This window comes from Antechinus flavipes, chromosome 3, assembly GCF_016432865.1.
Source record: "Antechinus flavipes isolate AdamAnt ecotype Samford, QLD, Australia chromosome 3, AdamAnt_v2, whole genome shotgun sequence".
In the NCBI taxonomy this organism is placed as follows: Eukaryota; Metazoa; Chordata; class Mammalia; order Dasyuromorphia; family Dasyuridae; genus Antechinus; species Antechinus flavipes.
In genome coordinates this window covers 304,530,055-304,543,135 of record NC_067400.1, presented here as the reverse complement: position 1 = coordinate 304,543,135, position 13,081 = coordinate 304,530,055, and the positions used below count along the sequence as shown (strand labels likewise).

General features: G+C 32.8%; 1 protein-coding gene across 4 annotated transcripts in view; it reads right to left on the bottom strand.

Moving 5' to 3' along the window:
• Positions 1-1,888: 1,888 nt before the first annotated feature.
• The window catches only part of PHLDB2 (pleckstrin homology like domain family B member 2), a 138,835-nt gene continuing 127,642 nt past the window's right edge, over positions 1,889-13,081 (bottom strand). For all 4 annotated transcript variants that reach the window (XM_051985267.1, XM_051985269.1, XM_051985268.1 and 1 more), the window contains 2 exons: positions 4,387-4,472; positions 1,889-3,824 (listed from right to left, as the gene is read on the bottom strand). In XM_051985267.1, coding sequence (XP_051841227.1) covers positions 3,684-3,824; positions 4,387-4,472 — 227 coding nt within the window. In that variant the 3' untranslated portion in view covers positions 1,889-3,683. The remainder of the gene's footprint in view (positions 3,825-4,386; positions 4,473-13,081) is intronic.

The window sequence follows — 13,081 nt, the reverse complement described above, 5'->3', positions numbered from 1 at the left end:
GGATCCAACCTGTGATATCACTAGGGCATATACTGTGCAACTAGTAGTTTTAAATCTTGTAGTTACAGACTTTTAAAATTTTATATATATTTTAATAGAATGTTTCCTTTGTAAATCTACATATGTTATTTTAGGCATTTAAAACATTATTTTTAAGGAGGACTATAGATTTCACTAGACAGTTAAAGAGTGCTTGTCTTGGAGAGATATCTGGAGGCATGAGGAAGTTAAAAGATTTGCTCAGTCAGAGAGTATTTGTCAAAGACAGAACCTGATCCTAAGTCAGGCTGCCTCTGATGCTGACTATCCTTAATGGTACATTGGAAAGAAAATAAATCTTGAGTCAGAAGACCTATTCCTCTGCTTGCAATCTCACTTCTGACACTTACCAGTTGTATGACCTTGGACATGCTCCCAGAATTCAGTTTCCTCATCTGTAAAATGAGGGGATTGGTTTAGATGGCTTCTGAGATCTTCTCAGGCTCTAGGTTCATCCCACACTGCATCTCACTTTGCTGACTTTTTTTTTTTAAGTCTAAAAGACTTGTCAGTTCCCTAAACATTGCTAGAGAATGCAGACTCCCTGGTCAAGACTGCTCATATCTCAATGTATACAAGTGGACTTTCACAGTCCCTGAGTTTCTACTATTACCTTCCATTTACACTGTGGATATTTGTACATTGTTATCAACATGCTGTTGTATTATATTAGAATATGAGCTCTTTATGGACATAGATAGTATTTTGATCTTTCTTTGTATCCCTAGAACAAAATACAGTTTTTGGCACTGACCGACTGACAAAGACAAATATGAAAGATATATCCTATATCTTTTATTCTATTGGAGGAGCCATTCCTATTGAATATGTATAAATATTTCAATACATTAAATATCTTTACATAAAGGGAGAGATAATAAAGTGAGATATAATGCTGAATAATTCTAGATTCTGGCTGTAAAACAAACATTACTGACAAATTTCTTTGTTGTGTGGCATTGACAACAGACTTTTCCAAGTAGATTTTTCCTTCAGAAAAAGATAGTGAACTTATTGGCTTTCTTATTTGAGAAGACGTGACTACTACTTCAACTTCAGATATTTGTAAGTAATGTAACTTTTAGCAAGTCATAACCCCTCTCTGCCTCAATTTCCTAATGTGGGATAATAACAGTAGTTAACTTCTAAGATTGTTGTGGGGATAAAATGACATAACATTTGAAAAGTATTTTCACAAATCTATAAGTGCTATTTTTTCTTTGTGTTAATGGAGTAGACAATTACTTTTCTTTGAGTAAGTGGAAAAACAAATTAATTTTAAAATGTGAGGTCAGACCAACATTTTTATTCTCCAAACATCTTTTTTTTCCCCCTGAGGCAATTGGGGTTAAGTGACTTGCCAGGGTCACACACCTAGAATGTTAAGCTAGTTAAGTGTCTGAGACCAGATTGAACTCAGGTCCTCCTGACTTCAGGACTGATGCTCTATCCTCTGCACCACCTAGCTGCCCCCTAAACATCTTATTTAAAAACATAAATGGATTTACTTAATTATGCTAAATAGAAAAGTTGATTAGAAAAGCTGCATAACTTCTTGTAGAAGGCAAAGAAGAATTAGTATACTACTAGTTATATACTTAGATAAGTGATATATTTATATGAATCAATAAAGTTTAGGATATTGTATTTTATTATCTTAAATTATATAATTTTTAGTTTTAGTGTTTGTAAAAGATTAACAGCAACAATATAAAACCCTCTGCAATTATACTTCTGTCCTTCATTGTTCAAATAAAACCACATGCCATTCAGCTACAAAATCATCCTACTGGCTGTCAGGTATACATAAACTTCAGGTAGAAATTAAAATCCAATCATGCCAGACCGATTTTGAGAAGAAAAACTTTAATTCTACTAATTCCACATTGTACTTGTAGGTAAAGTCATCATTTTCTAGCACTACTCATTTACCACATTTCTACTAAATAACAGAATGCATATACATACACACAAATACACAAATATACTCAAACCATCAGGACGGACATTTGGAAAAGTTTTATAAATGACTTGCCTGAAGTCAAAGTTTTATTCAACAAAAATGGGCTTTCACACTATAAAAAATGCAATGGCTAATTTAAAAGAAGGATTTTCCTCCTAAAACACATTATGAATTGAAGTTCATATGTCTTTTTTAAACAGACTCCTTGCCTCTCACCAATAGTCACTTTTAATTTTAATCTTAGTCTGGTATGTGATTAAAAACTCAACAAACTAACTATACATAAAGAACATACTACAATTAAGAGGCAGGATTCAGAATAAATCAGAAGCATGTAAGAAAAAGAAAAAAAAAAAACTGCTTTGGATTGCCTGAATGGGGACAGCCGTAAACATTGAATATAGTCCTGGATTTGGAATCGGGAGACCTATAATGAACTTCTGGCCTAGCAATATGACCCTAAGTAAAATGAAAACCTCTCAGTCTCAGTCTCTTTATCTGTAAAATGGGAATGATAATACTTATACTAATGACTTCATGAGGTTACTATGAGGAAAGCTCTCTGTAAACTTTAATGTGCTTTGTGAGCGGTTCTTATTATCTTCAGTGATCTCAACACAAGAATTGGAAAAAGTCTTCAAAGGAAAAAAAAAAGGGGGAATTGATTCCATTGAATACTGTCTTCATTTAAGATCACCCTAGTGTGAGAATTCACTGACAGATGGCTTCACCTGAAACAGATTTTAAAGCAGTATGCTTGTTAAATATAATAGTTTATACTAGGGATTTAGGCAGGAATTAATTTTAAAGGGTCCCAGAAATAGTTATGGGATTCATAGAAATGTAACTAATTGAAGTTAGGGTATCCTTTACCATTGGCCTATTTGACACTCCCAAAAGACCCAGTGCAGTTACAGCCCTGGTGGGTGCTAAAAGTAACATTCTGAAACCAGCTTATAAGACATGCTATGGCATTTTAATATTATTAAAAGGTTAGAGGTTCTTTTTGTCTTTCTATAAAGAACAAAAGTATGGGTCAACACTAGGAATTGCTGTGAAGTAGAAGGCATTTCACTATCAAGTCTTTGGCTTTGGTGCAATTCTTAGCTACCAAGGATTTAGATCTCCATTTAAATTCTTTGTTTCCCACCCTTTTCTCCCTTTCCATAGTATTAAAGTATGAAATATACAATAGGAAAGTACTTTTAAAAAGAGCCAGTTGGTTAACTAATATGTCAAATGCTATAAATTAAAAATATATGCAATCATATCTTTTGGTTCAGGTACTAAAATAATTTTGTATTTCTGAGTACACACAAATGTAAACAGCTTGATTTTCCACTAAGACAACTCATATAAAAAGTTTTTTTTAAGAAAATTGCCTTATAAATGCTGCTGATGCTGCAGTCATTCCCAAAACAAAATGCTTTCTTTCTTGCAGCAACTTCAGTTCTTTTATCATTGTTATGATCAAAATATGAATTAACATCACATGGTCTTCTTAAGTGAAAAAAAGTAACTCTTGATAATATACAAGGGAATTCCAAACACATATTTTTAAAGCAATACGTGTGAATGCTATCCTTCTTGCTTGGAGCTTTTCCAACTGGAATTGAATATGGCTTAATTCTGGTATAATTTTATTGCAATCTGCCCTTTCATGAACTGCTGTGTCCATTCATTACAACATGAAATGGGTATAACCTTCTGCTCCAGTAACAATAACATCCATCCAGATCCTCATGGCTTCTGGAGATGGAGCCACCATATAATAGATCCTATCATGTGTCTTGACACTAAAGGTGAGTAATGGATTAGGACTCTAAAAGAAGAAAAGAAAAATAATATTAAGCAAATAAATTTAATGTAGGTCATCATATTTCTATCTTCATTGCTTTCATTCATGAAACAACATTTTATAAACTTCTCTATATTATTTCTTTCCCCTTTTGTAGTGGTGAACATTTTTACAATTTTCACATAGAGTCTTCTCTGCAGTCTACCTTCGTGTCCATGAAACCCAGAAAGGCATTTCTCAGATTTGGGGGTATTGAGATTCTGCATAGTGGTGATAGGTTTTGCTTTTAATTCTTTATTTCTTTTTATATCATAACTATTGGCTATTTGCTAGACTTAACATAAGGGGCCAGTTTGAAAGGGCTCTTGAAACAACAAAACTATTTTCTTTTTCCTAAAATTGGGTCCATAAATAAAGCTTAATTCTTTTGGTCAGTATTTCTTATACACTTCCCCATAGCACTTTGGTTAATATCACTACCAATTCAAGGTAGATCAAAAAAGAAAAAAGAATCCTTTCTCTAATTCTATTATGTATTAAAAATTTGGAAAGTTAAAGCACCAGAAAATCTGCAAATATAATTTACCTTATATGCATTCTTGAGGTGATCATAATAGACTTCTTCAATGGCTTGAAAATATATCACTCCTTTTAATTTAGCTTCATGTTTATCTGTAACAAAAGGGATTGGTCTTTTGTAAATAGAATCAGATAGCACAGAGTATTAAATGATTTAGAAAAGAGGTTCCTAACCTGGGATTCATAAATACCTAAGATGCCAGTGGATAAATTTCAGGGGAGTTATAAACTTGGATGGGGAAAAACATTTTTTAAAAAATAATTTCTAAGTGAAAGTCAATATTTTCTTCAGCTATAATTTTTTTTAAAAAGAAATCATTCTGATAAAGTCTTCATAGACTTTATCAGACTTACAAAGTGGACTATGATACTAAAAAAAGATAAAGAAAATCAATTTAGAATTATAGAATTATAAGCCTGGAAGAGAACTTAGAAATTGTCTGTCCTCACCTGAATTTTACAGATAAGAAAACTGAAGCCCAACATTATTGCATAGTAGATAAGTTAAATAGAATAATTTTTATCCTAATTACAGAAAAATACTCACTTCAAACAAAAATATCATCCATAGTACTTTAGTTTCTGTTTTTGAGTCTAAAAGACATTACTGAGAAAGAATCAAAGAAAACTCCAAATGGGGTCACAAAGAGTTGGACAATATATCAGTTGGAGAAGGCAGAGGAAAGTAAGAAAATTCCTCTGAGAATAAAAAAAAAAGTTTGAATTATTTTATGCAGGTAAGAACTAAAGAAGCTTTTGGTGTTCCTTGATAAATTATTACCCAAGATACAGTTCAGGTAAATGGACTCTTAAAGTAGTCAGCGTGCATTTTGTTATTGTATGCTATATCGCTTAAGTTCACTCAAAAACTGCCTCTCTAATGTCCAAATAAGATCTTTATTTGAATTTAGTAACATCTTTTATTAAAGATGATTTTGGTTTTGACCTTATAATTAAAACTATTATTTGAGTTTATAATTAAAAATGAAAATGAGGATATATATTATTTTGAGCGCTAGACAATAAATATTTATTAGAGACTAAACTATTAAATTTATTCTTATTTGATTGTTCTACAATTACTTAATCTAAACTATTATGCTTGTTATTTCCTAATAAATATTTTTTGTACTTTTTCCATGTTATAATATGGTATCCTGAACTCATCATCCTTTTATACGACACTGTGTCCAGTAGTTTTCGATTACTGCCACTAGAGGTCAGGCAAAGTAAATTATTAAACAGGGTCTTTAAAAAGGGAGGATAGTGCAAAGATCCCTAAATTCTTATTCTTCCTAATAATGGTGTCCAATAGAAGCCTGCTATGATGTACTTTCTTCATTTTGATAATCTGGGTCAAATTCTGTCTTCTAAACTGTAGCTACATTCAACAAAATTCAAATAACTATTAGCCTATAATAATTATATATTCAGTTTCTTCCCAATATATAACAAGATATTATAGGGCTGCTAGGTGATATAATAGGACTTGGTAGACAGGAAGACCTGAGTTCAAATCTAACCTCAGATACTTACTAGCTGAGTGATCATGGGCAACTCATCATCTGTTTGCCTCAGTTTCCTCAACTATAAAATGAAGATAATAATAGAACCTACTAGGATTAAATAAGATAATATTTATAAAACACTTTAGCACAATCTCCAGCATATTACAAGTGCTATATAAAGGCAAGCTATTTATTATTATTACTAGGTTGTGCAATGGATAGAAAGGTGAGTCTAGAGTCAGGAAGATTTCTTGATGAGGATGAATCCAGCCTCACACTAACCTGTGTAACTTGGGCAAATTATACAACCCTGTTTGCCTCAGTTCTCTCCTATGTAAAATTGAGTTGGAGAAGGAAATGGCAAATCACTACAGTATCTTGGCCAAGAAAATCTCAAAGGGTGTCATAAAAAGTTGGATATGACTGAAATAACTCAAACAACAAAAACAACTTCTGGAGGAAGCAGAGCACTGGGAAGTAAGAAATTTCCTGTGAGTTAAGAAGTTTGAGTTATTTTAGGCAGCTAAACAACCCTTTGATGAGGAGGTCAGTTGATATATAAACTAAAATGTTAAAATGCTAACTAAATTTCTTTGGGGTTGATAACAAAGCAAGAGGTGAGGCACATAAATTAGAAAGGATGAGAGTTCTAGTGTATTTGGGGAGGATCTGTGGCTACATATAACTCAAGCTGCCTGATCATGCTTTTTATCAGGACATAGGTGGATTATATAGATTCTGAGAAGTCTTGGAATTTGTGCATTCAAATATATCCTTCTTTAAGGCAACAAAATGCTCAGGGATTACAACTTTTAAAGAATAAGGGGGTCAGGACAAGGGCTAAAGACTAGTCTAAGTTTCAAGCTAGGTGTCTAGTTGCTCTCCAATAAATATACTGAGACTGACTTAAAAGATGATTTCATATTCTTGAAATTGAATGGAAGAGAGACGCTAGAGTCAGTAGTAGTCTGACTATAGAATTCCATTTTGAGAAGAAAAGAGACGAAAGGTTCAGAGACTTAGAATCACATAACTTAATTAGACCAGGGCTGTGGGAGTAGGGAGGAGGGAATGGAGGTGGGAAGGAAGAAAAACTTAAGGTAAAAACCCAGGTAATTAGATTAACTGAGTGACTGATGAATGGAAAAAAAGTCACAAAGTACAGATGAGAACAAGTTAGACTATTACATGAGAAAGTGTTTAAAAACGTTATTTTTGGAAAACTGGAGGAGGCAAGTAGAAGACTAGCACATTTTATTATGTCTGCTTTTATATATATTCAGGCACTAAATTATCATTTTTTTAAAAGACTACATTTCCATTATACTAACTAAAAAAGGTTGTTCATGATACCATCTTTTTAATAGATGTAAAATTCAATCTAAAACAAAGTAGCCTTATTAAGAAAAATTTGTGATGGATTTATTGTGTTGTAGAAAATATCCTGCATTTGGAAGATTTGTTTTCAAATTCTCACTCTGTCACTGGTTACCTATGAGCCTTTGAGGAAGCCTCATCACTTCTCTGACCCTCAGTGTGCCCATATTTCTAAAATAAAAGAGTTAGGATTAAATTATTTCTCAGGTCTACTTTAGCTATAAATATATATTTTTATGGATTGGGAGTTTGTATCAGTTTATATGTTACTGTAATTCTTTAATCTATCAAACACAAACACACACACAAATATGTGCATGCATACTTCATAGCAGACTTCTGGTTCCTGATCCCCTTTTTAATTTTAATAATTATCCAACACAATCTAATATTCCAAGGTACTTTGCTGCTAGGGATCCAAAAATAGAAACAGACCAAAAGAAAAAAACAAAAAACAAAACCCAGTGGAGGCCCAAAAGGAACTTATACTCTATTTCATGGGAATACAACAAAGAGAACTATATACTTGTGATTTGGAGAACATGGAGAGAACACTAATCATTAATGAAACTAGTTTTCCTCCATTCATCTGCATTTCTTTACTTCTATAATATGTCCAGGACTCTACTCTTATTTTGTGTTTTCCCTTTTCCTCAGAATATATTTTTATTCTTTATTATTTATCATCTTCAATTTTTCTTTCTGATTATTATCTCTATTTTTCTACCTTTGAGTTCTTTATCCCTTTTCCTCAGAATATATTTTTATTCTTTATTATTTATCATCTTCAATTTTTCTTTCTGATTATTATCTCTATTTTTCTACCTTTGAGTTCTTTATCCTTCCAAAAGTAATAGGTTCTAGGGAGAATGTACATACTAATTTGACAAAATGCTATCATAGACCATGTTAATAACTGATTTTTATTTTCAACTTGTCAATATTATACAGATACATAAATAGATATAGACATGTCAACAAATATAAATTGTTACTTTAATAATTATGTTTGCTGAAATCAAAACTTAAAAACAAAATTTCACCACAGTATCTCCTATGGACAATATAGTCCATATTTTTTTCAATTCAATCTTAAAATGATTATTCTACATTTTTATCATGTGTATCACTTTCATGGGTTGAAGATTACATAGCTAAAGTCTGCAATTATACCACATAACTACTTAAGGTACCACACATTCTTTAATTTGCTCAAATTGCCCAGGTACATGCTAGTAAGTGACTAAGACAGGATTCAAATATGGGTCTCTTCTTATCCAAGGGCCAGTAATCTTTTTGTTGTACCCAATGTAACCCTTGTTGTTATAAGTCTTAAAAACATTTTCTTAAAGCTCAATGCAAACAATACCTTTAATGTGAAATTTTTCTGATCTCGCTGACTCCCCTACCCCTTTGCTGGATTGTTGCCAACAAATCATCTTGTAGCTATTTTATATCTATTCTAGATATACTTAAGATATCTCCATGTCTTCCCTGGTTAGGTAATAAATTCCTCAAAGATTAAGAGAAATTTCACTTTTATGTGTCCCTAGCATGAGTACAATGTCCAGCACATAGTAGGCAATGAATAAATGCTTGTTGATCAACTTATTACATAAACTTGAGTAGTTATTATTATTGTTTTTTGTTCAGTCATTTTCAATTGTGGCCAACTCTTTATGACTCCATTTAGAGTTTTCTTGGTAAATATACTGGGGTGGTTTGCTATTTCCTTCTTTAGCTCATTTTACAAATGAGAAAACTGAGGCAAACAGGGTTAAGTGATTTGCCTAGGATCCCACAATACTAAATGTGGGAGGCTAGATTTGAACCCAGGAAGATGAATCCATGCCCAGAGATCCCATGCACTATGGTGCCATCTAGCTGTCTCATTCTTATTGCTACTAACAACATTTCATAAAAATGTGAGTTGCTGAGTGAGATTTTAAGATCACAAAATTTAGAGCTGAAAGAAAACTTATCTAGCCCTAAAATCTAAAAATGTATTCAGTATCTAAAAGTTACTTAGTCCAACCCTTTACTTTTCCAAGTGAGAAAACTGAGTCCCAGAGAAGGTGACTTCATGTTCAAGGTCATAGAACAGAAAGACCAAAATCTGAACCCAGTGCTCTTTCCATAGCCTGATGCATATACTGTTCACTTATTTCTTCACAGCCAATGCTCTAAATGGTTACTTGATAAATTTTAAAATAAATTCAAGACAGTTCATTTATTATAGACTTTATAAACAAGCTGCAGGATTGTCAACTAAGCTTGTCTAATTTTGTATGACTTAAGTAGGACAGATGAGAAACAAAAAAAATATTTTCCATTCTGATGGCTTTAAAAGGCCACTTTCTGATCTAGGGAGTACAAATTCCACTTGATGCTAACCATTATATATTATATCACAAGAAAGGAACTGATGAGACCACTGCTCCTCTCTATGCTTTATAAATTTTATCAATTTAAATTGCCCTTAGAAGGTAATCCGCATCATTTACATAATTCACAAATAAGATAAATAATACTGACATATATGAGGAAGAAGGAGTTCTCACGAACAGCTTATATTTCAGGGAAATACACACACACACCACACACACACCAATGAAAATTGTTATTGCTTACTTCTCCTTTTCTAACCCCAAATTCTGGATGCTGACTATTTATCTATCACCATATGTGTTAAATTATAGTTCAAGGACTAAGGAGACATTTTAGGGTAGAGCCTTTAATGCTTAAATTATCAGCTGGGGAAAAGAGATGCTTTCTTCTCTGCAATTCATTTAAAAAGTTCCTGTAGATCACACAAAAGACTTCAGAAGGATGAAGAAAAAGAAGTAGAGCCTTATATAAAAAAGTATGCAGGGAATAAATAGATTTCTTGATTGAGAGAGGACAAAGGGTATATCACAAAATTTCAGCTATAATAATAGCTAGTATAATAATGTGACATGTTATAATAAGCATTTAAATATTACTTTAAAGTTTGCAGAGCACTCTATAAATATTATTAAATTTTATCCTCATAACAACCTTAGGAGGTATGTCCTATTGCTGTTCCTATCTTATGGTTGAGAAAACCAAAGCAAAGGTTTAATGAGTAATTCAGGATAACACAATAAGTATCTGAGGCTAGATTTGAACTTAGGCCTTCCTGACTCCAGGCTTAATGCTCTATTCACTATGCCACCTAAGAGATTCTATACTATGGTTAAACTCAGAAGACATACCTATTGATTCTGTATCTCCCAAAAGAATTTTAAAGTTGGCTAGGCAATCTGTCTACCTAACACTTTAGTCAAATTTTAGCAAAATATAGCTGTTTAAGAAATAACTTTCTAATAATTATAGCTTTCTTAGAAAATACAAAACAAAACCAGATCTAAAATTATATTATAAAGCAGCGATTACTAAAACCATCTGGTATTGGCTAAGAAATAAGACATTCTGATCAATGGAATAGGTTAGGTTCAAAGGACAAAACAGCCAATAACTTTAATAATCTAGTATTTGACAAACCCAAAGACCCCAGTTTTGGGGATAAGAATGCATTATTTGACAAAAATTGCTGGGAAAATTGGAAATTAGTATGGCAGAAACTAGGCATTGACCCATACTTAACACTGTACACCAAGATAAGGTCAAAATGGGTTCATGACTTAGGCATAAAGAATGAAACTATAAATAAATTGGAAGAGCATAGGGTAGTTTATCTCTCAGACCTGTGGAAGAGGAAGGAATTTATGATCAAAGAAGAACTAGAGATCACCATTGACTACAAAATAGAAAATTTTGATTATATCAAATTGAAAAGTTTTTGTACAAACAAAACTAATGCAGACAAGATTAGAAGGGAAACAATAAACTGGGAAAACATTTTTACAGTCAAAGGTTCTGATAAAAGCCTCATTTCCAAAATATATAGAGAATTGACTCTATAGGAAATCAAGCCATTCTCCAATTGATAAATGGTCAAAGGATATGAACAGACAATTCTCAGACGAAGAAATTAAAACTATTTATAGCCATATGAAAATATGCTCCAAATCATTATTAATCAGAGAAATGCAAATTAAGACAACTCTGAGATACCACTACACACCTGTCAGATTGGCTAGAATTCTAGGGAAAGATAATGTGGAATGTTGGAGGGGATGTAGGAAAACAGGGACACTGATACATTGTTGGTGGAATTGTGAACACATCCAGCCATTCTGGAGAGCAATTTGGAATTATGCTCAAAAAGTTATCAAACTGTGCATACCGTGTGATCCAGCAGTGTTTCTACTGGGCTTATATCCCAAAGAGATACTAAAGAAGGGAAAGGGACCTGTATGTGCCAAAATGTTTGTGGCAGCCCTGTTTGTAGTGGCTAGAAGCTGGAAAATGAATGGATGCCCATCAATAGAAGAATGGTTGAGTAAATTGTGGTATATGAATGTTATGGAATATTATTGTTCTGTAAGAAATGAGCAGCAGGATGAATACAGAGTCTTGGAGAGACTTACATGAACTGATGCTGAGTGAAATGAGCAGAACCAGGAGATCATTATATACCTCAACAATGATACTGTTTGAGGATGTATTCTGATGGAAGTGGGTTTCTTCGATAAAGAGTTCTAACAGTTTCAATTGATCAAGGATGGACAGAAGCAGCTACACCCAAAGAAAGAACATTGGGAAATGAATGTAAACTGCTTGCATTTTAGTTTTTCTTCCCAGGTTATTTATATCTTCTGAATCCAATTCTCCTTGTGCAACAAGAGAACTGTTTGGTTCTGCACACATATATTGTATCTAGGATATACTGTAACCTATTTAAAATGTATAGGACTGCTTGCCATCTCGGGGAAGGGGTGGAGGGAAGGAGGGGAAAAATCGGAACAGAAGTGAGTGCAAGGGATAATGTTGTAAAAAATTACCTTGGCATGGGTTCTGTCAATAAAAAAATTATTTAAAAAAAACAAAACAAAACAAAAAGAAATGTGAATTGAATAACTCTAAGGTACCACCTCACATCTATCAGATTGGCTGACATGATGGAAAAGAAAAATGGCAAATGGTGGAGGGGAGGTGGGAAAATAGAGACGAAAATGCTTTGGTGAGGGATTGTGAACTTGTCCAACCATTCTGGAGAATAATTTAGAATTATAGCCAAAATGCTACACAACTAGCACATACTCTTTTACCCATCAATTACGCTACTAAACTGTATCCCAAAGAGAAAATAAAAAAGCATAAGAAAAAAAAAGAAAGAAAATACAAAACAAAAGAAAACAAAAGAAAGAAAAGAATTGAAAAAAGTTATAAGGAGCATCTTTGGGAGGATATATTCCCAATCATAGGAGGTATTCAAATGGAGACTAGATAACCTTTACCTGTCAAATATACTGTAAAGTGGTTAGATTAGGTGATTTCCAAGATCCATTCTAATTTTGTGGCTACGATTCAGATTATCTTTTAGCATAAGACAATACTCAGAAGGCAATAAAATCTCAAAGAATGTTTACATATGAAAGAGACTGACCAGAATCATAGAAACTTAAATGTTGAGAAGAACCTTAGAAAGCATCTGGCAAAATCTACCAGCAACAACATAGCATAACAAAATACCTTTTCAATAGCTCCCATAAATTGGGATTCAGCTGCTTCTTGAACATAAAAGTGATTTCACAGCTTCCATTTTCAGAAAGCTTTGTTAGAAATATCCTCCTTATGCTGAGCCAAAATATATATCCCTGTGCCCTTTATATCATTCAATCTCATTCTCTCTAGTCCTAAGGTTCTTAAACCTGGTTTTTAATTATATTT